The 25,134-nt window shown below is 36.0% G+C and overlaps 3 protein-coding genes and 1 long non-coding RNA gene across 6 annotated transcripts; all 4 read right to left on the bottom strand.

Moving 5' to 3' along the window:
* Positions 1–614: 614 nt before the first annotated feature.
* Positions 615–13,797, bottom strand: LOC117614507 (DNA mismatch repair protein MSH1, mitochondrial). 3 transcript variants are annotated; one of them, XM_034343344.1, is made up of 22 exons: positions 13,445–13,797; positions 12,628–12,763; positions 12,414–12,511; positions 11,801–11,876; positions 11,521–11,640; positions 10,776–10,823; positions 10,324–10,388; positions 9,722–9,807; positions 9,315–9,479; positions 8,620–8,729; positions 8,344–8,449; positions 8,171–8,246; positions 7,797–7,855; positions 7,107–7,174; positions 5,454–5,627; positions 4,564–4,770; positions 4,175–4,431; positions 3,880–4,023; positions 3,016–3,073; positions 2,595–2,894; positions 1,346–2,071; positions 615–1,136 (listed from the first exon to the last, which is right to left on the bottom strand). In XM_034343344.1, the coding sequence occupies exons 1-22, from the start codon at positions 13,564–13,566 to the stop codon at positions 906–908; spliced, it is 3,432 nt and encodes a 1,143-aa protein (XP_034199235.1). In that variant the 5' UTR covers positions 13,567–13,797; the 3' UTR covers positions 615–905. The 3 variants fall into 3 exon arrangements, with proteins under 3 accessions (XP_034199235.1, XP_034199236.1, XP_034199237.1); XM_034343345.1 differs by lacking the exon at positions 9,315–9,479; XM_034343346.1 differs by lacking the exons at positions 11,521–11,640; positions 11,801–11,876; positions 12,414–12,511; positions 12,628–12,763; positions 13,445–13,797 and adding an exon at positions 11,046–11,242.
* Positions 13,798–14,943: 1,146 nt separating this feature from the next.
* On the bottom strand, positions 14,944–16,064 carry LOC117614508. The gene is made up of 3 exons (XM_034343347.1): positions 15,564–16,064; positions 15,317–15,382; positions 14,944–15,198 (listed from the first exon to the last, which is right to left on the bottom strand). The coding sequence occupies exons 1-3, from the start codon at positions 16,056–16,058 to the stop codon at positions 15,118–15,120; spliced, it is 642 nt and encodes a 213-aa protein (XP_034199238.1). The 5' UTR covers positions 16,059–16,064; the 3' UTR covers positions 14,944–15,117.
* A 334-nt stretch (positions 16,065–16,398) lies between these two features.
* On the bottom strand, positions 16,399–17,586 carry LOC117615806. Its single transcript, XM_034344966.1, has 3 exons — positions 17,170–17,586; positions 16,893–16,970; positions 16,399–16,764 (listed from the first exon to the last, which is right to left on the bottom strand). The coding sequence occupies exons 1-3, from the start codon at positions 17,584–17,586 to the stop codon at positions 16,684–16,686; spliced, it is 576 nt and encodes a 191-aa protein (XP_034200857.1). The 3' UTR covers positions 16,399–16,683.
* Positions 17,587–21,015: 3,429 nt separating this feature from the next.
* Positions 21,016–21,430, bottom strand: LOC117614543. The gene is made up of 2 exons (XR_004583886.1): positions 21,399–21,430; positions 21,016–21,320 (listed from the first exon to the last, which is right to left on the bottom strand). It is a non-coding gene; the product is annotated as an uncharacterized LOC117614543 (long non-coding RNA).
* Between the last annotated feature and the right edge of the window lie 3,704 nt (positions 21,431–25,134).

Raw genomic sequence — 25,134 nt, 5'->3', positions numbered from 1 at the left:
CAACATGACAATGTTTATAGTAGAACCAAAGTAATGAGACAGCAATGTATCTTTTCTTTCTCAAACAAAATCCATTGCGTTGACAAAAATGAAACCATTTATACGCATTAGAGCGAAGGTTAGAGCCAACTGTCTGAAATAGCTCCCCGTTAATATGAAGCACAGCCCATGGGAAAAGTAAGTGCACAAGAAGGCTATAGAGCCAGAATATAGGCAACCTGCAACTTTAACAAAACTAGAGAGTTTTAGAGCTCATCATGCATCAATATTTCAAAGTGAGGTTCGTCTCCACTAGATGCACACATGGGAAATTGTGTATTTGTGCTATTGATAGCAAACATGCTATGAGAAATTGAACGGGGTTTCTTACGATGAGGATTTCTCTTGAGAAGGAAGTCTGGTTTTGGTTTTTGAATGCAGCACCCACCTTCTGCCATTGCTCTTTAAAACACTTACAATTTATTTCTCAACCTTTCTGGAAATTTGGAAGGAACTAACAATCAAAGAACATATACTTTTTCCTCACAAGAAACCCTCATCATAAGCAAACTCCATTCAATTTCCACCACCGCAACCCTAGCATTTATTATGCAGATTCTCACCACCAAAAGTTATTGCAACCCAGTACCAAAAAAACTAATATAGCAAACCCGAAATATGAAGCATCGGATTTTGGTAAAAAGGAGAAAATCGGATAAATAACAAATGTAATATTTTACAAGTACCGAAAAATTTCACCTCCATCTACTCGGCTGACAAACATGATAAGTGGAGCAACATAAACAAAAACAAAAATTGTTGCTGCCACTGCCACTACTACTACATACATATACAGGCTACATGGAATGCCAACCATCTCTCCCTTTCCCTTACCACAGCGCCTAGTACAAAAAGAAACGGCAGAATTATCTACAAACTGCCACACCATCCAAGGCAAGATTGGATGTGCCAAAATTCCTATGTTTACCATCAGCCACATTGGTCAGATGGAATCCTTGATAAGGGAGCTGGTTGATGAGAAGAGTCTCCAATTGGCAAGCCAAGCTCTTCCCTGGGACAGTGAAATAAAGGAAATTGGCGTTCTGCATTCCTTCCTTTGAACGATGTGCACGGACTCGGCCCTCTAGATCATCAGTCTATGAGAACAATCACAGATGCATTAGATTGGCATATTTAGCATAAGCAAAAATCGTATAATAAACAGGCGTAATGCCATAATTTTTCAGCCGATGACGAAAACAAACCATTAACAGCATGGCCTAATAGACCAACCTTGATTTCATGACTACTTTTTGAGTGTTAAACCACAAATAACTGAAAATAATTCATGTCAACAGAAAATTACCTGTCCGACATACAGTCTCCTATCAGGTCTGAGAATCACATATACACATGAAACACCTATGGTTGATGGAGGTGGCTGTTCCCTGGCACCAATTGGAACACAGTGTATATCAGTAACTTCTGATGTTTTTTCCTCCTTGTAGAGCTCAATCAGCATCTTTCGGCAAATCACAATGACTGCACTCTCAACCTCCTTCTGTAAGACTTCCATTCTGTTTGTTGATCCTGTCTTATGGACAGCTTCAACTTTATCACTACTCAACTGAGGATGGGATTTGTCAGAACTGCTAAAACCTGTAGAACAGAACTGTTCCAGTTTTGTGCCATTCTTTCCTAGAAGCACCTCATTTGCATAAGCTGAATGATACAGGTCTTCAGCTCTTTCAATTATTATTTCAGGAATCCCTTCCTTCTTAGCTGTTTCAAATGCAAGGCTTTCCCTACAAATCCCATCCATCAACTTCCAGGTTGGTTTTGTTTGGCCATCCACATATACAGTTCCCATTGCTTTGTATACAGTGTTCTTTGTATTAAGAGGCAAACTAAAAATCCCATGCAGGTGAGTAGATATGATACCGAGACAACCTATTGTATCAAGAGTTTCAACAATACTACCAGCAATACATGTACCCTTTGCTGTTTCTGTTCCTCGGCAAATTTCATCTACAAGTACGAGACTTCTTTTAGTGGCTCCAGAAACAATGGACCGAATTTCTGACATCTCTACCTGTAACAATGAAATTGAGTAAGATGAACAGTGTGTAGCGATGCAGCCATTAAGCTAATGTTCTGATGCCAGCCTAGATGGGAATCAAATGACTATATACGTATAGGGAATTGACAAGACTCAAATCAAACAAAACGCTAAGGTGACTTTTGCTTTTTGATTAATTCACTCACAAGAGAGAGAGAGAGACAGACAGACAGACAGACAGACAGGGTGAACTTAGGTCTTAATTACCAAACAAAGCCATAAATGAAAACGAATTACAGAAAGTTTATTTACATAGGCAGTCTTAATAATAAAATTCCACAAGAATACATGAAGAAAATTAAGGGGATCGAGTCCTCTCTGCTTGAAGTGGAAAGGTTCAAGGGCATGTAGGTTAACCTTTGTCAAAAAGACATATGTCCAATTGCTGCATTAATATGAAGCTTGAAGAGCTTAGATAATTAGGAGCAACTGAACCCAGCATAAAGTTACTACATTACTTACTGATTACTAAGACAGCACATAATTAATACCATACCTGAAAAGAACTTTTCCCATCAGAAGGGCTGTCATAAGATTTCATGTGAAGCATAATAGAATCAAAATGAGGGATCAAGGCTGACTCAGCAGGCACCATAAATCCACATATTCCAAGTAACGCAGCAGCACAAATTGATCGTAGCAAACTTGATTTACCACCACCATTCGGTCCAGTCAAAAGGAACAATGACTGCATATCAACGGTGTTATTCACAGCACTTCCCTCTGCTACATCCAACCAGTATGGTGATAGACCAACTATCTTCATCCCATTTTCTCCATTTACTGGTTTTACATCCTGCATCCAACACATTAATATATAAGCCACTGCAAATAAAAAAGACATGGTAAGGATATATCAATATAGGTGAGCTGCCAGCCTAATAGATTCAGGGGCACATTGATTTATTGAATACTACCTTCGACCTATAGGACTCTCCAAGGGTAGGAAAAACCCATTTCCTTCTTCTCCCTTCACTGCAATGTATCAGTTACACAAAATTAAGATACAATAAACAACATTATGGGACTGGGGTAAATTTGAACAAGACAGTACTTCCTGTCCTAAAGATGTGAATATAGAAACATGGAAAGATACAAAATGTGTCATTCAAAAAATAGGTACTAAAGTATCATAAAACATAGCATGATGATGTTCTTGTTGGTCGGTTCTCAGCCAACAGCTTCAATTAATTTAGGCAGAATTTTGGTTAACCAGCCTATCCCATCAAATAATTTCCATGACAACTTTCCAACATATGTTCCTTTTAAGAGCAAAGAACTCCAACTTCCTGAGATTTAGTGAATTACATAAATGTAAAAGTAATATCTGAAAATAGGGAGAAGCAATTTTGTACTTTCAAGAAACCACATGGGAGATCTGTGTAACTTACGCTTAAGACAACTAAAGAGAACTGAATCAAAATGTATATTAATGTTTAATAAACCATAAAAAATAAAAAATAAAATAAAATAAAATCTTTTATTTCAGAAAGCCACCTATCTGCTCAGTTTATAAATTGAGAACTGGTATGAGTGAGACTCCGATAGTATCAGACTCTCAGTATGCTCTTACAAGCTGAAAACAAAACAATTATTATATCTCTGCATGAAAATACTGACCACAGAAAATGAAAATACAATAATAGTTAGACACCACTGATTCAGAGATATCACTATAAATTTTTCGATACAACCATTTAACTATTGAAGGACACCATTGATTATTATTACAGATAACATGAGTAATTTTGAAAGGCTTACTAAATTTTTAAATATCCAACCTCACATGAGCAAATAATGCCCTTGCAATAACTAGAAGCATTGAGGAAAATACAAGGATATTGATCTTCGCTTGTAGATCAGAAGAAAGTCCCCTCAACAATTCCAATACCCTTGTTTTTGCCTTGGCACCTGCCTCATGATACCTACAACAGGAAACAAAAAAGAAAAAAAGGTAACTTTACTCAACATCAGAAGTCAAAACATATTTAGACTAATAGAAGATAATAACAAGTAGGTGTGTTAAATTGAAGAAGCATGAAAGGTACTTCCATAGCATTAGGGAAAATGGCACACCTTGTTAAAGCATCCTCCACGTTCATTGTGGTAAACCACTCTTCTCCAACTTTTCTACCTTTTGAATCTAGAGCAGGTTTAAGCTGTTTAATTTGTTTTTCACCAGGCGTACCAGCCCAAACTGCAGGCACAAACCGTTTTCCCTTAAACCAAACAGCTTCGTGCTCCCGCGCATATAATATTTCTCCTTTTGGGCCTCCAAGTGGAGCTGTGGTTGCTTTTATTCTAGAAAGAATGGGCACGAAATCTTCAGTAACCTGCAAAATTTTAAATGCTTATAAATAGGAAAGAGATGTTGAAATCGTAATGCAGTGTCCTGTTCTAGGACATTATATAATTTTGTTGAGACATGCAACAATGTCAGCCAAAGTTGAGTGATGGAGACCTACTGCTAAAGATAAAGCCTCAGCAGCCTTTTCCACTTCTGCGAATGCTTCCTCGATATGGATTCTCTTTATACGACCTTTCCATGAAGACTCCATATCTTCAAAAAATTCACTAGGAACAATAGGAAAAGAACTAAGCTTTTGATCATGTTCATAGTCGAGGGAGATCATTTCTCCAATTCTACCTGACGTGGACTCACATTCATTAACCTGACCAAAAAAGGACTAGCATTAAATGCATGGAAAAGAAACAGAAAAGACATGGAGAGAAACTATTTGAAAGCCTATGAAATTAAACCAATCCTCCAACCATAAATATGGTATCTAGAGTGCTTTGAAATTGTAAAAAACAAAAGATATACCAACGCCTTCAAAAGTTTCATGCTTTATTAAAAGAAAACTTAGAAACTTATGAGTAATTAAAAAAAACTTATGACTATAACTTATGATAAACAAAAAACCAAGAACACCAGAGTGCATGAATAAGTTAATGTTGGATACAGGATGTTTCATGGATTTGAAAAGAAATGGTAAGACTATTTACACCAAGTCTTTGAGAACTAAGATTTGAGTGTATTAGGATCAAACAGAACGATGACTTTTGTGATTTATGCCCAGCTAAGTATTAATGCCCTTCATAAAAAATACAGAAAAATCATAGATAGGGAACTACATATTGAAGCTCGAACAATTAATGTTTCTTTTCTGAAGGTAGAGCCTTGAACACAAACATGTCAATTTTCATAAACAAAAGGCTCTACTTCTCACAAATCAAAAGTAGCAGGATGCTTATGCATTAACCTATACAATTATTATTATACTTTTCCTTTTGTAAACAAGTGGACATTTAAAAGAAAAAAAAACAGTAAACTCAACCGAATGGCTGTACTTACTAATGTCTCAAAGTCAATTTTCAACCCAGTTGCCACCCACGTGGGATCCATCAACAACTGCAGGATTTCACACAACTCAGGAGTTTTACGCATCTGCAGTATTTCATCAAGAACATTTTTTATTCTGCAGAACTCAATATGATTGGCCTCCCTCAGTTCAAGAAGCTTCACCAGCTGTGGAACATACAATAACTCAGGAATTATATACTACAACATAGAAAGGCATGTGTTGAGTTGGCACACACACAGCCAGAGACCCCTGTATAAATACATAGATGTGTTTTTGTGTCTATACATGTATGTATACTCGCTAAAACATCCATGTACACATGAATCAAATGAAACATACTAAAATGACCAAACATATGGGGAAAAACCATGTATTCACTAAATTTAAATTCTACAGTTAAAAAAAACAGTTAAGGCTACACGAGACAAAAGTACTTAAAAGGGAGTGTTACAACCAGCAGAACATAGATAGAAGTAGAACAAAAGAATTCTCTTTTAAACTATTGCCTTTCGATCTCATAATATCTCAGGGAAGATCTAACCCATAAACAGTAAAAGACTGAAATCAGAGAAGTAATTATTCAGCTAACTTAGATACTATTCATACTTGAGTCAAGAGAAAGGTCAATGCCAACCATGGGGAACAATAAGCTGTCAATGCCAACCCTAAATATTAGTATCAAGGAAGGTATTAGTATCAGCACTGATGAAAGAGAAGAACCCATAAGCTGTCAATAAAAGAAAAAATGGTAACTAATTATACAAACTCCATCTAGTTCATTTAAATTCAATCTGTAATTTTAGAATGGGATAATTTTGATCAAGTGATCCATGGGTACTCTCACCCATCATTATCAAAGTGAAGCTCAAAGTTAACTCCACTTTCAATTGCTTTTTATCTTGATTTTAGTATTAATTTTAGCGCTCTGCAAGCTTGCATACATTTTATCCAATTGTCCCCAAAATTGTTGGTACACAGACCGCACTGTTCTTTATAATCCCTATCCTCAGCTACTCATTTTGCCTTTTAGGCTACACAGACGGTAAGACAATACTTAATTAGCACTTCGACACATGAACAATCAAATCTGAAACACCAAAAGAGAGAGAGAGAGAGAGAGAGAGAGAGATATATATATATATATATATATATCAAGTGGTAACATTACTACGTCGGTAGAGATTATATCATAATGGTTAAATGTGATACTCAATTATTGGGATTAGAATAGGAGTGTGAACAACCCTGAGGCATAAATAAAACTCATACTGCCCCCCTGACAAAGACTCCACAAGCAATGAGGAAATAGATTTACTAAAAAGGGCAGCCCAATAAACAAGGCTCTAGCCAAAGCAGAGTTTGGTAAGGGCAAGACAAATGCAGCCATACCCCCTATTCTTAGAGAGACTGTATCCGTGACTTGAATCCATGACACCAAGTCACTTGGGGCAATATCATTGCAAGAATTTGCACCTCAAATAGTTTCATGAAATCTAACCATAACTGATATTTCATAAAAACAAAATAATAAGAAATAAAAAAAACAAGAAGCCATGATTGATATTTCATAAAAACGAAAAGATAAGAAAAAAAAAGAGCAAGTTATTTTCAGATCTAACTAATTAACAAGGTTAGGATACAACCTTTGCAGGTGAAACACAAGTAAACTCAGGAATCGAGCACGTTATGTCACTCATAAGTCTGCACGTTGCTGATTTTGAGAAAAAGAAAATTTGTCAGAAGATTTTGAAAAAACAATAAAAAAAAATGAGATGGCATGCCAACATAACATGTTAATTGTGCAGTCTCTTAGGGGAACAAAATACTGTGATTAATACATTATAATAATTTAGAAAATCTCCAATCTTACAGACACATTCTATGTGAATCACCCAGGTTAGTGGCTCTTATTTTCTGACTCTTTTTTTTTTTCACTTTGAAGCCCTTCTACATGGACCTCAACATCTCTCTACCACATTGAAAAGTGCACCCTTATTAATTAAAACTATGTTAAATTTCTAAGTTCACCCCCACCCTCCTTTTAAAATATATCATACAAATTAATTGATCTGTCTCGTATTTGGTGCACAAGTGGACATGAATGTGGTGACACCTGTTTGAGCAGAAACCATATTAACCCATGCAACACTGCACCAGGTTTGACTTGGTATAAAACACTACAAAAGATATGGACAAGAAACAGTATGAACAATCAGGGGAAAAGTTTGCCATTTTATTAACAACCAAGGTCAAAAAGCTGGCATTATGGAAAAAATCATTTTGTATTCTATAATCTAATGCTGGACCAATACAAAAAGTATAACACAGCTCACCTTGAATTGTGGACGATATATCATAAGCAGGAGGATTAAGAAGAAGATCTCTAACATACCTGAGAAATCAGAAACTAACAAATCTAAGGAACATAGAAGTACAAAACACAGACACACAGGTGTAAGTGTACTTTAGTATATTATGAGAACGTACATTGGACAGAATTCAAAGAGTAAAAAGGAAAACGGAAGGACTTTGTCATTTGTATTAAAGAAAACCTCAGCCGTGATATAAAATGTCAAAAAGCAGTGATGTATTTGTGCACTCACACAAAAAGTACAAAATACAAAATTGCACGTGCATGCATCCCCCAGAAGCTAGATACTATTCTGAATAAATTTAAACAGAAAAAAGGCATACAAAAAATACTCACAATAAAGGTAGTCCTGTGCAGTTTGAAGGAAGCAACACCTTCAACAAACAAGGTATTCCCTCAGTTGGTATGGCACCTGGAAGTATGCAAAACACTGATCAATACCACTTTAACTTGACAATGACTTCATATGATGAAAATAAAATTGAAGTGTCCAATGCAATTAGACAAACCAATTTGAGTTGCTGTTCCTAGGGTCAAAGGGTGGGGTCTGTTTTCTGAAGACACGCTGACATTCCTAAATGTAACATCCTCATCAAGACCATAAAGATCTTTAACCTGAGAAGTCCAATAGATAGATAGCTGTTAGATAAAAAGTGTAATTTTTTATTTCAACAATAGCTATAATCATAAAAATATGAAACATGTATTCAATAGTGCAATTATTTCATATGATATGCTAGTGAACAAAAAGTAAAATACGCAATAAAATCATTAGACATGTTAACCTTAGACAAAAGATCAATGACAGGATTGCCTTCAAACCATTCAAAATGTCTACCACTACATTCTCCCCACAGTAGGCCTCCCTCACCAAATTCTCCCCAACGACAAGTGCCTGTAAAGGAGCCTCTTGATATAATTAAGATTCAAATAAATTATTTAAAGAGGAATAGCAGAAAGATATGTCAATGATACAATCAAAACAAAAGGTTTATTTTACAGGTTGTAAAGCAATAAAAATACTAATCACTCAAAACAAATTTTAGGTTATACTGAGGTTTCACAGAGAATTTGTAAGGCACATTTAGGCAAAAAAAGCTTCAAGGCGTACAATAACAGAAGCATAGATATTAGTTTTGTGTTTGGGAGTGTTCAGGCTCAGATGAGCCCTTGGTTTCATTTTTTTCTCTTTTTGGTTCCACTTGTTTGGTGTGGTCTTCTTGACCACCTGTTCTTGCTGGTTGCTCCTTCATATCTTCTCAGTAATATAACTGTATCTTTATAAGAAAAAAATAAAAGTAATCTAAAAGGCGCTAGTTCCAACTTCCAATCCAACAGGTCTAACATCACACTTGGCAGAGAAAATTACAAGCTTCAACCCAATACAGTACACAATTTTACACTTCATCTTAATAGGAGCACACCACAGGCAACAAATGGCACCAAAAAAATTCCCCATTAATTAAGAAGTTATATCTACCTGAAAAATTGCTCCTCAAAGACATATGCAGAAATAAATGATGGTACCGACAAGTACGAAGCTTAGTAACTAGGGCCTCTTCAGTCAAACCATCCTCCGACGAATAAGTTTTCATAGTCTCCAGGACAAAGTTTATGCAATACCCTCTGGCCGAGCGAGATATTCCTGCCACATATATTTTACAACTATTATTAATCCTTAAACAGTCAATCTAAGATAGCTTTATTGCCTTTGACTACTATGAGCAATAGAAACTAACTTTTTGATGAAACAATCAAGGGCAATTAACTTATGCCTTTAAAATTTAAATAATCAAGGGCAACAAAATGAAACAAAACCCAAATAGAGAATCCAAAACAAAATCTCTTGGAATAACTTTTGATAGAAGAAAACTAACGTATTCTTACCAACTACAGGCATTGGTTCTGGAAAGTCAAGATCGTGATCAACCCCAACAAGTCCAAACACATATGGACTACCAGGATGTGCATGCCTGAAATACTTAACAAAACAAGTCAGAAGCAACATATGCATTTCAAGCATTTTGAATATCAAATTCAAAAACAAAACTTTGCCCAGAAAATATAAAGATACATGAAATCTTCATTATAACATGAAACTTTCTTACATAAAAATATGGGCACTCATAAGAGCATTTAATTTCCATTTTCAATAAATTCTAGTGGTTTATATAAAAATAAAATAAAAAGACCACGCTATTTAATTTTCCAAGAAGCAACATGAGTTTGTGTCGCGGATGACTCTTGAAAGGAAAACTGGCCATTAAGAATGTTTCAACATTTTATGACCACTGTACTAAGTGTTGTATCAGAAACACCATAACATGCTTCAGGATTGGAAATCTTTGTATCCCTTTCCTCGGAATAAGCAATAAATAAAAAATACTATCAATCACTTCAAAAAGAAAAAATAAATAAATTTAAAGGATATGCTATATGAAAAGAATCACAGATTAAATTGAAAGAATGAGTTATCAATATGTAATTACCCCGATATAAAACGGCCTTTACGGGAACGAGCTTGTGTTGGACCCTGAACTTCTTCCACTATGCACTACAAGAACCAAACCATGAACATTGAGCAAACTAGTTGGATGATGAACGTTGAACAAACTAGTCAGATGATGACCATAAATTCTTTGACATATGCTCACATTACTAATAAGGCAATTGATGCATAATACACCTCTATAGGCAACAAATCTAAAGATAAGTACAGGACAAACACCCAATGAAGCATGCATCAGTGGTTCAAAGGTGGAACTATACCATTTAGGCACCAAGTGCCCAGTCCATGAGTGGAGAAGAAAATAATGAAGACTCAAAGGCTTAATTGCATATTCCGCACAACAGTAAAGTGAATACTTAGAAAAGCATGTTAGAACTCTGATCTTAAATATCACGAATACATAAGATGAGTTATCAGAAATGCTATACTTACCACCGAAAACCCATTCCGTGTCAGATCATCCAAAGTTTGACGAAGATTCTGCAAATCATATGCAATTATGCATTGAGTCCCCAAGGGGATAAACACATGATTAAATGCATAGAGAAGGAATTGACTGACAAAAAGTCGAAAAAGCATGTCCTTAGATTAGATTGAATGGGGAAAAAATAAAAAAAATTATGCAAGCAAACAGGGACAGCAACAGAAAAGTAAAAACTTGGAAGAAAAATACAAAAGAAACAGGAAGAAATTATGCTGTACCAATTATTTAACATGATTCCCAAGATATCATCCCAGAACTACGCAAAATAACACCAATCTGAAGGACCTCTTCAGCATCTCCAATTTGCTACACATGGTATATTTCCCAGAGAAGAAAAAAGGAACAAAGAATTCATACTTTAATTCACACAGATGCCCCAATATGGGCTTGCAAACAAGCCCTCAAGTTTGGCACCACACTTATGAGTTAAAACCACCTTCCTTACTATCACAAATCTGAACTCATCTTCTTAACTCAACCATTGGAAATCCATTCAAAACTTCACTAAATCAAGTAATTCTCATGCAAATGGCACAGTATGGTTTTACTATTTGAATATACAAGTTTCTCAAAATTAGAAAAGAAATTATTAATTCTGAATGTGAGGCAGAATGAAATTTAAAGGCAAAAGAATATTTAAAGATCAAGGAATGGAAATATAACATGCATATGATAATAAAGTACGATCAATACCACAACCGGGCATCCAGCTCTCGGAATGCTATCTGAACGCAGGCCACCAAAAGGATTCAAACCTGCATATTCAACCAAAATACAAGCATCTATTCCAAGGGCTTCATAAAAGTCACCAACCTGAAATATAAGTGAAATAAAACACTTGTTGCATCTATCATTAATGGGCACTATATAAACATTTAATGAATACAAAGACATTTTCGTAAGGCAACCCAATGCAATTTAGTAGAAAAAGTTTCTTAAACCAAGAGGGCTGATAAAGAAATATGTTACATACTCTGCAGAGCAAAACTTCACGTGGAAACTTTGACTTGAACTGCAAGATCTCCCAGTTGAGTGTTCCCTCTTTTAGACTAAAACAAACAAGTTTTACTTAATGAGCTTTACAGATAAAGAAGTAATCTTTATGAAGCTTCTAAGAAAGTGGGCCATTTTTAGTTTTCTATTCATACAAAAACTATGAATATGTAAATTTTTGAAAGGATACTCTTGTACTATGGAAAACACTCTTAGAGACCTTTCAGGTTAGATCAAATAATTATTCATATAGGAATTCAATTCCTTGAGATTTATGAAATTATGTTAATATGCCGACTAGCCACGAAAAGGAACTTTTTTTTTTTCCAATGCAGAGATGCAATGCCTATAACCACAATTCGGGAATTAAATTTGAGGAAACTACAGTTTGGTCCTTCATGTCATTTAAGCATGCAAAAAAGAGCTCAGAAGAATAATTACAATAAAATATGCAAGAAAAAGCTCACAAGAGAAACTAATAAGAGCAGAAAAGAACAATGCATAACTCATATCTTTTTCTTCTCACTGTCTCTTCCATAAGCATACAGTTAAAATAGCAATAAGACAACTTTAGTATCACAAGGGGATCTCACCTCCCATTTTTTAAATTAACATCCAAGCCTAGCAAATTGGAATAGTCAAGCCTTTTAACCAGCTGGACAGTTGACGGCTTCCTGCACATCTCCATCCTCTGCAAATGAAAAACCCATGACAATGAAAGATATCAAGAAATCATATTCCCAAGAAATTCTTGTAACAAAAGGAGAAAAGCGTGTCTAGTCACAACAATAAAATGTAATAGCAAACCTCCTTCCACCACAGTATGTTAGAAAGAACTCTTTCATCCAGGAAATTATTCAAAGCATTAAGTTTATTGGTCGCCTTTCTGCTTCCTCTTAAAACTTTTTGATCTTTGAAACAACGAATCCTTCGAAACTGTCCACTAGTAATGTACAAAAAGAATCCTCAATAGCATTAGTTAAATCACAATGGTAAATTGCAAGAATCAAATGTAAAAATGAAAATAAAGGTTGCATAACCAACAGTACTAAAATCTGAATCTTGAATAAGAAATAATACACACAAACAAAGTACTACCTACTTTGCCAGTGAGTACGGCACACTCTTTAAACAAGTAATTAATCAGACCTTGACTTATTCTTCTGTTTCCATTTTTTTTTTAAATAAAACAAAAGGAAATCGTCATCAGACAACATTTGGAATTTATACCAAATTTATCATAACGACGTTTGAAAATACATTAAAACGAACTACATTGTTGAGCAATAACTTTGGTTTACTGTGGCATCACCAAACAAAACAATACAGTTACGGAGGGTTTCATATTTCTTTGCTTCTGGGTTATCTTGCTTTTAATGAAGTTTTGATTTTTTTTTTTTATACAAAATACTTCTAAAAGAAAATTTTAGAACTATTATTCCATGGAAATTTAATTCTCATACATATATAAATAACACACATTCCGCACAAGTGAATAAAGCACGTTCTCTCAGGCTTCAAAGGATTTTCCTTTTAGAGAAATTTCAACCACCCAAGACCATATACAACATAAATACAGAGAGAGAGAGAGAGAGAGAGAGAGAGAGAGAGAGAGAGAGAGTACAGGAGCGGCGGAGAGGGAATGAAAGAGCTGCTGCATTTACGAGAAGGGGAGCGAAGAAGAAGAGCAAGATGACAGCAGCGAGGGAGAGAGACAACGCCGTTACGAGTAGCGAGCCAGTACATGGCGAGTGGTGGTGACAGTGTATCCAACTTTTTGGTTGTGAAGGAATTTTTGAATTTCTAGGGTTTTAGAGGAGTTTTTCCCCTTCGCCAAATGCGAAGCTCTGTTCTCAGCTTCCCGCCGGAAAGGCAACAGGGATGAGATAAAAGGCTACTACTTGGAGACTCGACTGGACTGGAAGCCTGATGGGATTATTTTTGTTTGTTTTGGCAGTGAAAGGACAGGTGTTTGCTCTTTTCCTTTTGTTCTTTCTTACTAGGCAACCTCTTGGCTTTTTACTTATGTTTATGAAAATATGTTTTTAATTTTAACTTTAATTATTAAAATAATTGGGAATAAAATGGTTCAGGGTGAGGTGGTGACCGCCACATTCAGCAAGTGCTTCTATTTTCACTTCATGTTCTATTTCCACTCATCTTATTTTTCCACTCATTAAGGATTATTATTTAGCTCTCAACTCGTGAGCGAAGTGAATAACCCGAGATCCGGTAAGCAAGGCACAACCCGTCAGAGAAAAAGGTTTCTTGAAGTCTAGAGGCCTGGATGATATTTTTATTTTTTGTTTTTGTTTTTGTTTAGTTTTGTTTTGGGAAGTGGAAGGACAGCGAGTGGTGCTTGGATATTTTCCTTTTATTTTAACTTCTTACAATACAGGGTGACCCAGTCTCCCAATTTCTGGTCCTAAATTTTCCATTATCCCTTTTTAATACAAAACAAAATTAATAATCATCTTTTGTGTCTAATGGTACCCATTTTTCTATTTTGTTAGAGAGCATTAGTCATTGATGAAATTTTTTGAATTCATCAACTACAATTGTTGATGAAAATAGCCCCTTTCCCCTCTCTCTCTCTCTCTCTCTCTCTCTCTGTATTCTGTGTCTTTATCTTGCTCTAGGATGACGGCTAGCTTGGCTGCCTCCCAAAAAAGGAAAAATTGAAAGCTATGAAATTGAGTGAGATTCTATGAACTACTTAATCCTAGGCTTGCAACATCAACTAGCCTTTGATCTAGTGCTATTTGTCTTCATTTAATTGGAAGGAATCTTAAGTTCGATTCATATGAATAATGAGATCGATATATATTTATGATAAGTTCTATATCTATAACTCCAATGTGCAAAATAGACAACCAAAAGCAAAAGAACAACCGCCGACCCAGCCAAGCAAACACCCACATGAGTGGGGAAGCAAAAAGACACAAGCCTTTTGCAGCAAACAAAACCCCACAAACAGAGGAAGAAACCTCCACAACACAGGGCAACAGCCCAAACAAACCACCACGGAGAAGAACAAGGCAAGAGTAAAAGGGAGAAGGAAAGAGAAGGAGAGGGGATTGAGGGCAGTGACCTCATTTTTCAGTTCAAATCTTATGACCGAGAGTTTTTTGTATTGTTGAATAAAAACAAAATTCTAAAGTATGAACTTGTGACAAAAAACATGAAATGATGATCTCGCGCAATTCTCCAACTATGATCGGTGATTGTTCCTATATCTTCCCACTTTCCGGGGATCCAATATAGGCATCGATCCATTACACTCTTTTTGTAATAACATTACATAATTGTACAATTGGCAGCAATACTTGCAGCAGCAACAGCAATCTCAAAGAGACGATATGCTTGAAACCATTTATTCTGAAAAAAATGTACAAAACAAAAGAAAATTAAATAAGAAATGTGAAAATATACACCTTTCAATCCTTTAAAATTGAAAGGGGTACATGAGCATGAAATCAAAGAAAAAGACACTCACCCTTTCAGGTGCTTGAAAGTAGTAACTGTTATAAATCACCAGAGGCTGTGGAACTGGCGTCATTGCCTACATCAATCAACCATATAGGAACTTAAATTAGCTACTTTCGTAAAAGCACATTGTATACCGCATCTCAATTACTCTAGATAAGAACCATTAACATATACCACATCTCAATTATCTTGCTAAGCACCCTCGTAAAAGTGATTAGCAAACGATGATCCAAATAACGAAACAAGCACTTCACCTTGTTGAGATCGGGGCTAGCACAAGGAGGAAGGCCTCTTTTGGATCGCAGCAAGACATGGTTATCCAAGAAATACGTATGGTGGTGATAAAAATTCTTGACGCCGTAGCAGGCAGCACAGAGATCATAGGTGCCCTGATGATGGCCAGCTCCTACATCAAAGCAAGCAACGCAGGTGAAATACAAGCCACAAAGGTACACTCTACACCCTTGGCACAAGATGTTCCTCGTTTTGACGATGTAGTAGAAGGTGAGCACTTCGTAGAAATCCAGGCCACCGTCGCCATTTCGATCTAGTTTCGTGAAGAAACTGGGGTCGTTAACAATCCAGCCGTAGCCGCTTTGCTGCAGAAATTCATAAAACTCTGAGGAGCTGATTCGGCCATCGTTGTTTGTGTCCATGGATTGGAAGAAAGACCATGCCAGACGCTGAAGTTCGGGAGAACCATTGGAATAGTAGGCTAAGGCTGCTGCATGTAGTTCTTCCATTTCCATATAGAAGTTAGAACAGTACAGCTAAAGCCTATAGGCAGCTTTTCTGTTCTTTGGTTTTCTTTTTTGTAATTTTGGATTATATAAGTACTATCTTAGTACTGACCGAGTTTTATGTTTAAATAAAATCAAATTGTTGTTGGGTTGACATTCTAATTAACAGCTTAATATGTACTCGATCAATATTGTATACAATAATGCTAGAGTCTTTAAATTTGTTCATCAAATGATGTGTTGCTTCACATGTCAATATCTTTAGATTCGAGAAAACGTAAAATTACGACATTATTTAGTGAAAAACAATTTGATAGTCTCTTTAATTTTTTTTTAGTACAAGCGATAGTCACATAGAAATAGTCTTAAATAATGATTAACTCACTTGTGAGAATAATATTACAGTGGGGGAGAAGAAAAGGGCAAAGACAGAAAGACCAAGACAAAGTCCAAGGAGACTACAGGTTGGTTCACGATGGACTTAATAATTAAAAGCTCTTTCCTGGCTAGTTGGCTAGTTGCATCGCATCCCAAGTCAACTCCTTATTGTAATTTGTATTTAATACAATCGACAACAAAACTTTACTAACATGGAAAGAAAATAGGACAACTATGAGAGGCCTTTGTTGTAACATCACATAATTGTGCAGTTGGAAGCCAAAGCTGAAATAGAAAGAGCCGTCTCTAATGTTTGAAATGCTTGGTACCATCTATTCTGAAAAGTCGAAAACATATATAAGCAAAAGCATATATGAAGCATATTCAGTGGAAGAATTAATGCATTTTCATCTCAACGTAGACAGAGGGTACGAGATTCAAATAAGCATCGGAAGCTCAACTCACCCTTTGAATTTGAGGCGCAGCTTGATTGACGTAGTAATTATTAGTAATATTCACCAGAGGATTCTGTTCAGCGACTGCCTACATGATTCGAATCAGAAAATCAAACCATCTAACAACCGGGGAAATAAATATATGATACCAAATACCAAAGAACAAAATTAACCTCTGTTAAATAAAAAAACCTTGGCAGGGCAGTTGATCTAATTCCAATTCCATACTTCCATTCCAAAATAAATAAACATGTTATATATGATGTTAGAATTAGTAATTCAATTACCATGGCAAGATTTGGCGGAGCATGAGGAGGGCCTCTTTTGGAGCGTAGCAAAACGTGGTTATCCAAGAAGTATGAGTGCTGGTGAATGTAGTTGGCATTACCATAGCAAGCAGCACACAGGTCATACGTTGGATACTGATGATGATTATGATAATTAGCTGCTCCTCCATCAAAGCACTCAACGCACGTAAAATACAAGCCACAAAGGTGTGCTCGGCAGCCTTGGCAGGTGATGTACCTTGTTTTGATGATATAGTAGAACGTAAGTACTTCCTGCAAATCTAGGCCACCGTCACGATTGCGGTCAAGTTTAGCGAACAAGTTGGGGTCACTATGGAGGATCCAATAGTATCCACTTTGTTGAACGAAGTCGTTGAACTCGGCGTAGCTGATTCTGCCATCACCGTCTGTATCCATGGATCGAAAGAAATCATATGCTACACGACGAGTATGTTCATTGCCACGGTCATAGTATGCATATAAGCTGCTGCATGTAGTTCTTCCATTGCCAGATATATAGCTAGTGATACAGGAAAAGTGTTATAGCTTGCTATAGCCTGTGCTTGGTTTTGAGAGAGGAAACCTGAATATCAGTTATGCATATAATATTATTAAGAGATCTCTGAACGGAAGCTTTATATATATATTCAAACTCTCCAATATTAATTAATTTCCAAGTCTTTGTGTTTTTCTTTTTGTCTTGGTCAGCTCCAAGTCTTCATGTTTGGGATCTTGCGTAAACTTTGTGCACCTCTACATTTTGAGATAATAGAAAGGTGTGGATGATATGTTCTCATCTCAATGAATGAAAGACTAAGACAGTCAAAGAACGCGCAGAGAGACTAAAACACAGTACTTCAAGTGTCCAAATTCCCGATCGATCTGGTTAAAAATTGACAGTGACAATGAAAGCAGAGAAAGGAAGCACAACGACACGACAACCCTACACTTTGGTGAGTTCCTAACTTGCACTGATAACTCAAGTCAACTCCTTGCATCAATTTGGTCCCATACTAAACTAGTACACAAGCTGCATCTCGTTAATCAAAGACGCGTTATGTTAAATTGTATGTTAGGTCTGATTAATTAGAATTTACGTAATAATTTATTTTAAATGCAAACAAAAAACTTGAAGAAAAAAAATTAACATATTCAAGTCTCATAAATGACAATTATGAATTCTTTATAATTTTTTTGTATAAAAAAAACCCCAATATGAAGTTCTATAATCTCAACATCTTGAACATGAGTCATGGAAATCAAAAGTGAACTTTTAGTTTATGCTTCCAAAAGTAGCATCATGACTTAATTTATTGTTTCTTTTTACAAGAGCATGGCTCCCAAAGGGTGTAATATATATAGGAACTACGCATATCATCCGACACTTTCTTTTTGACTTCCACGATCTTATGAATTATTATTTTTGGTTGTCACAGGAACATCATCAAATGGTAATTTGAGATGATTTGTTATACCACATGATGATGTTAATTATATAATAATTTTTTTCAAAGTGTGTCACAAAATTAAGAGCATTTAACGTTGAAGTATGAAAGTTGTGTCAGTCTCTAAAAGATCTAAAACTTCTTCAGTCATTAATTATCAATTGATTTTGGATTGGATGTTCAAATCAATTCAACATACAAAAAATACTAGCTCAATAAAAAGGATATATATATATATATATATATATATATACACAAAAACAGACCAAGACACAGTCTAAGGCATCCAAGGCAGGAAGACCAAGTCATACATAAGACGGAGTCCAAGTACATCAACTGCTTTACTCTTTCAATTTCCTGGTTTAGAATGAATCAAGATTAACGTCAAAGACTAACAGAGCAAGACGGTCCTAGTACACACAGAGAGAAAGACCAAACAAACAGTCCAAGTGTCTAAGTTCCCTATCGATGTGGTTAAATAATTGACAGTGACAATGAAAGCTGCATGTCGTAAGTCAAGCCACGATTTCTCCAAGTCGCCAGCTAAGGTCGTTGTCGTTTTTACGTAAAATTATGTAGTAAATTTGGCTCACTCCATATAAGTTAAGTCAGTCGCCTTTTTTCCAGCCTTTGCACATAAGAGAATTCTTTGCTTCGTCACCACTGGATTTCAAATCCACGGAAACCCAAACCAATCTAGATATCCAAACACAAACAGAGTGCTTGAGAAGCAGAAGCACATAATTCCCACCTACAGAGCATGTATACTTCTACAAGGCAGCCATATTGAAATTTCAGTAAAATGAACAAATCAATATTAAATTTCATAAACAGGTCTGAACTGAAACAACTTCACTGTTGTTTTCCTTCTTGCGGCTCGTAAGTTATGGAATCCATTTGTTCTGCTCACCAAAATCCCATCAACAATCACAGACACGTCATCAAACTTTTGAATCAATTTTTTTAAATTTTAAATTTCCAAACCTCATGTAATAACTCTAACCTTAACGGCGTTAAGGTTTACTGGAGATCTTGTTGAAAGTTGAGTTTCAGTTGTCAGTGATAGAACCACATTGGAAGAGGAGCACATGTTATTCAACGGCGCCAGTTACATTTCTCTGGTTTGGATTTAGTTTCAGCCTATTTGTATGTATGGAAGTACGTTTTGTGTCCGCAAACAAATCGATTGTATGGGAACATGAAACTGATTTCTATAAAATCTTATTTGTCCCAATTTGATTAAAAATAATCAAACCCAGCACAAGAGCATTGACATTATATTGCTATATGGTTTGCCAAACTTGATTTAACCGCACAGAACTTGCAACCAGGAAGAGAGCATGCTCCCAATTACCAGGAAGAAAGAAGTTGAAAGCTTCAGCAGAGAATTCACGGTTCTGTAGCCGCGACGGCGCCAGCATGTTACATAGGATCCGAAGGGTACACTACCAGTCAACATAGCATCCAAGTTACTGCCATTATCACCCAACTCCCACTTGCCAAATTCTCATTGAACCCAATCCTACTATGGCTCCCAGCCTCCTTCTTCTTCCCCTCATTTCCCTACCCTAAACTCCAATCGCTGACAGCGCCCGGTCTTGACAAATTACTCGAACCCATAGACGATATTTTCTCGCCCCTAAACACAAAAAAGCTCTCATGCGGCAACAGCCCGATCTCGTCTTTATCCTATTCAATCCGAGAGACGACGACAGAATGGGAGAACAGTAAAACTTTAACACAATTAACAGCTTAAGTTCCAACCTGAAGAAACAGAGTCAAGTAAAGGAAGTTCTATCTTTGAAAAGCTTTCTTTTGCATATTGCTCTTTGACGTTGTAGATCTGTAACATCCCCATTTGAGAAAGAATGTTATCATCATTGTTAAAACTTGGCTCCATCTGCTTTGTTAAGCAACGCAATTCCTTACAGGCATCTAATTCCTCAAATATAGTCCGAGGGGGATTGGTTACTTACACGCTAAACTTATGTATATTATAACAAAAACCCAGAAATCTATGCATCACGTGGAGTAGTAGATAGATGGGTGTTGAAATTTATGAAGCATGAGATTAGGCCTGGGCACGGTTCGGGTCGGGTCAAATATTGGCCGACCTGCGGGCCAAACCGAAGGAGAGCTCGGTTCTTGATTCGGTTCGGGTCCAAGCTGAAACCCGAAAATGGGCCAAACTGAAAATGGGCTCGGTTCGTCGGTTCGGTTCTGATTCTTATCGGTTTGGGCTTGAGCCCATTTTTACAATTTTTCAAAAGCCCAAATCTCATTTATTTTCAGCCCAAAAAAAGCCCAATTCATATTTTTTAGCAAAACAAAGCCCAAATCTGGTTCCCTTTCAGCCAAAACCCCTTTTTTTGTTGTCAAATTGCCAAAACCTATTAAATTCTTATGAACAAGCCCAAAACACTTTTTACTTCTCTTTCAAAACCTGAAATTATGTACATTCAAGCTATAAAAATCCATCATTCCAATCTAAGTTTCTAAACTAAATAAATCTCACATACACACATTCAACCAACCAACCAAGGAAAGGAAATATAATCTCTTACAAACCATTACAAAAAATAATACACAAACCAAATTAAACTTATGACATTAAAGATTACAACCCATCACAAAAATACACATAGAGATAATATCCTTGCAAAAAATATGCTGCATCCATTCTTCCAAAAGCCTTCACAAAGCAACCTACACAACACTTAAAAGAATTAACACAAAGTTTCACCATCAACAAATCATAATTAAAATAAGATGCAATAAAAATACCTTCCAACATATCTTAATCACACTACAAAGGGAGAGTCTTATTCAAATTTGTCATGGATGTTTTACTCCCCATTTCTACAAAATATAATAAAATAAATCAAACCAATTTGAGTTAGAACACATAAAAATAAGAAAATAATCGGATTCAAATATACTTATAGAAATGAAAATATTACCCATTTCAATTGATTCATAGAACTCCATCTCCTCAATGCTTGGCACATATTGCAATGAAGATATATCTTCGGACCTTATCTAATTTTGAGAGCAAATCAAAGCCTCAACCATCCTAGGAGACAATGAGCTTCGAAACGAGTCAATCACTCTCCCACTTGTGCTAAAACAAGACTCCGAAGCTATTGTGGAAGTAGGGATTGCAAGCACATCCTTTGCAATTGATGCCAAAGTAGGATACTTGAGCCCATTTATTCTCCACCACCCTAGTATATCAAACTCCTCATCAATGGATTCAAGTGGATCCAACAAGTACCTATCCACTTCATGTGTTATAACCACATTCTCACTCTCTTGTTGAATTTTTTTCCACTTTTCCATCATGGTTTTTCGTTTACGACCTCCAAAAACCAAAGAAGAGTCGGTTTCATTGTTAGTACTACCACCACTCTCATTGGTAGTACTAGTAGCACCCATATTGTTACTACTAGGCTTATACACTTCATACATATTCATAAGAAGTTGTTTCACCTCATTTGTCTTTTGAGCCACCAATCTATCACAAGTAGGATCATTTTCAAATATTTCTTCAAAGATGTGCTTCAAATTGCGAAGCTTGAATCGGGGATCAATCACAACTCCTATCATCAAGAATGGGTTCACTTTATGAAGTTCACCCCAATATTTATCATATTTCTTCTTCATTGATGCTGCCATATCATTTAAAAGAGTATCCATGGCTGTCCGTTCTTCAATAGGAATTGTAACATCATATCTATACAACTCCCGAATCTCCCCATCTATGGCAAGCAAGTCATGGAAGGTTGAGTGTGATGTTGGATGCAAAGAAGCTGAAATTTTCAAAGTAACATCATAGGTCTTCAAAAACATCACAAATGTCACGGCTTTTTCCCAATCTTCATCACTAGGTGGACCCACCCTCTTATTAGTCTTAGACTTTCCCTTCCCTTTCCCACTTCCTTCAATGCCTTCAATTCTCTTGTCATCTCCTTCCTCTTCCTTAAAGTACATTAAGTAGGAAGAATCGGGATCATCCCCCATTCTATCAAAAGCTTTTCGAAATTTCAATGCCGCATCAAGCATCAAATAAGTGGAGTTCCACCTAGTGGGCACATCCATCACCACCAACCCCTTGCACTCTATTTTTTCCGTCTCAACACACATTTTGAAGTAACTCAACCGAGAAGGTGAGGACCTCACAAACTTGACCGCATTACGGATTGCCACAATTGAGCTTTCTAATCTCTTCAAACCCTCCTTAACTATCAAGTTGATTATATGAGCACTACACCTCATATGCATGTGAACTCCTCCTAACACACTATTCGAATCTTTCCACCCATTTATTTTCTTCCTCACATATTCAATTGCCTTAGTATTGGCAGCTGCATTATCTGCAGTAATTGTGAGTATCTTCTCATGTCCCCAATCAATCAAACAATTTTCAAGCAATTTCCCAATGCTCTCCCACTTATGACTATCAATTACACAAAAATTTAGGATCCTTTTGTGCATTTTATAGTCGGAATCCACAAAGTGGGCAGTCAACACCATGTAATTCACATTTTGAACCGATGTCCAAGTATCGGTTGTAAGGCATATTCTATGTGAACGAATGTCAACTTTCAACTTCTCCTTCATTTTTGTGTACATTTCTAGAAATCTTCTTCCAAGAGTTCTACGAGAGGGTGGATTAAATTGTGGGCATGCAACACTACAAAATTCCCTAAACCCTTCACCCTCCACAAAGCTAAAAGGTAGCTCATCTCGAACCACCATCCTAATACAAGCATCCAAACAATCATCTTTGTTAAAATTCCTAGAAACAAGAGCATTACCCTTGGAAGCATCAAATGCGAGCGTCCGTGTGTTCTTATCCTTGTGCCTATAAGGATAATGCAAGCATTGTTTGTTTAGATGCTTCCACATGTTGCTAGTCCCATTTTTCTTGGTATCACTAGCATAAGTAGCACTACAATACTTGCACTTAGCCCTTTTTTCAACTTCTTTTCTTTTACTCCCATCTACCCCTTTCAACTCCGATACCAAATCATACTTTTCAAAGTGTTCCCACACATCACTCTCCTTCTTACAAGGTTTCCTTTTCCCGGTACTAGGTTCTAATGGTGATGGTGTTGGATTTTGTGACGCTGTTGGAGGTACAACAGCATCACTACATGGTATAGAATCATCATTCCCAGGCAAATGAGCCTCAATAGAAGCTGGTTCCTATCCATAAACAAATTAAAAATATATTTAAACACAGTCAAACAAAGTTTTCCTATCCATAAACAGATTAAAACATATATCTTATAATATAAAAAACACATGTAAACTGTCAAAACAGATTTTCCTATCCATACAACTCCCTAAACATATATCCTATCCAAGAACCAAATTTAAACAGAGTCAAAACAGAATTTTCTATCCAAAAACCAGATTTCAACATATATTCTATCCATAAATGCATTAAAACATATATATTATCCAAACAAACAGATTTCAACTGTGAAAACAGATTTCAACTGTGAAAACAGACTTTCATATCCATAAACAGATTACAACATGTATATTATCCAAAAAAACAGATTTAAAAAAAGTCAAAACAGATTTAAAACACACACAGAATCAATAAAACAGATTACAGAATACAACAGCAGATTACAGATTACATATTAAAACAAAACAGATTACATATTAAATATTAAAACAAAACAGATTACATATTACATATTAACTCAAAACAAAACAAAAATAGGGTTAGAAGCAATTTACCTCCATTTAAGCAAAATTTCCGATACTTTCAAAGCGCACAGCAGCAGAAATGCAAAACAACTGTGAATGAAAACAAAACTAGGGTTAGGTTACAAACAAGCTTCATTCCTTTCATAAATTCAAACCAATTTCAAACCAAATACCCTAAAATACCCACTGCTCTACAAAAACCCTAAAATTCAAACCAAATTTCTTTCATGCTCAAATCAAAACAGTCTCAAAAGCCACACAATTTAAAACTTATGTAACCATAAATCATTCAAAAAAAAATAATACAAAGCTTGAAGTTGATTCTCTTAGGCATGAGAATATACACATGGTGCTTTGACCCTTAAGCTAGATAAGGAGATGTGGACACGGATCTGCTGCTTGCAAAATCAAGGGCTATTGATCCTAAACGAGAGCTCCCAAAATAATCTCTCAAATTTACTGGAATTTGCCAAAGGGAAAGCAGGCCAACTTCCAGAATCTAAGAATGGTTTAGATGGGCAGTTTTTGGGAAGTGTGTGTCACAAATCTGTTATAGGTATATATCATTATGATATATACAATTTGGTTTTCAAGGGTTTGTAACAGAAAACAGATTGGAAGATAACAGAAAACAGATTGGAAGATACAGAAAACAGATTAACAGTGCTCAGACAGCCAAGGGTTTGTAATCAAACTTTTGGGAGAACAGAAAACAGAAAACAGATTAACAGTACATATTAACATGTTATGCAATCTAACATTGCTATCCAATTCACATTTGAATAGATCACAGATG

This window comes from Prunus dulcis, chromosome 1, assembly GCF_902201215.1.
Source record: "Prunus dulcis chromosome 1, ALMONDv2, whole genome shotgun sequence".
Taxonomy (NCBI): Eukaryota; Viridiplantae; Streptophyta; class Magnoliopsida; order Rosales; family Rosaceae; genus Prunus; species Prunus dulcis.
Note: the sequence above shows the minus strand (reverse complement) of the source record. Positions and strands in the feature narration are given on the sequence as shown.

Coding starts and splice junctions, on each gene's coding strand:
- LOC117614507 (XM_034343344.1), bottom strand. CDS start 13,566: ATGTACTGGCTCGCTACTCGTAACGGCGTTGTCTCTCTCCCTCGCTGC. Junction 7,175..7,796: donor TATATCGTCCACAATTCAAG/GTGAGCTGTGTT, acceptor TCTCAAAATCAG/CAACGTGCAGACTTATGAGT. Junction 1,137..1,345: donor GGAGACTGTATGTCGGACAG/GTAATTTTCTGT, acceptor TTGTTCTCATAG/ACTGATGATCTAGAGGGCCG.
- LOC117614508 (XM_034343347.1), bottom strand. CDS start 16,058: ATGGAAATGGAAGAACTACATGCAGCAGCCTTAGCCTACTATTCCAAT. Junction 15,383..15,563: donor CTAGCCCCGATCTCAACAAG/GTGAAGTGCTTG, acceptor TGATTGATGTAG/GCAATGACGCCAGTTCCACA. Junction 15,199..15,316: donor ACTTTCAAGCACCTGAAAGG/GTGAGTGTCTTT, acceptor CATTTTTTTCAG/AATAAATGGTTTCAAGCATA.
- LOC117615806 (XM_034344966.1), bottom strand. CDS start 17,586: ATGGATACAGACGGTGATGGCAGAATCAGCTACGCCGAGTTCAACGAC. Junction 16,971..17,169: donor CTCCGCCAAATCTTGCCATG/GTAATTGAATTA, acceptor CGAATCATGTAG/GCAGTCGCTGAACAGAATCC. Junction 16,765..16,892: donor CTGCGCCTCAAATTCAAAGG/GTGAGTTGAGCT, acceptor TCGACTTTTCAG/AATAGATGGTACCAAGCATT.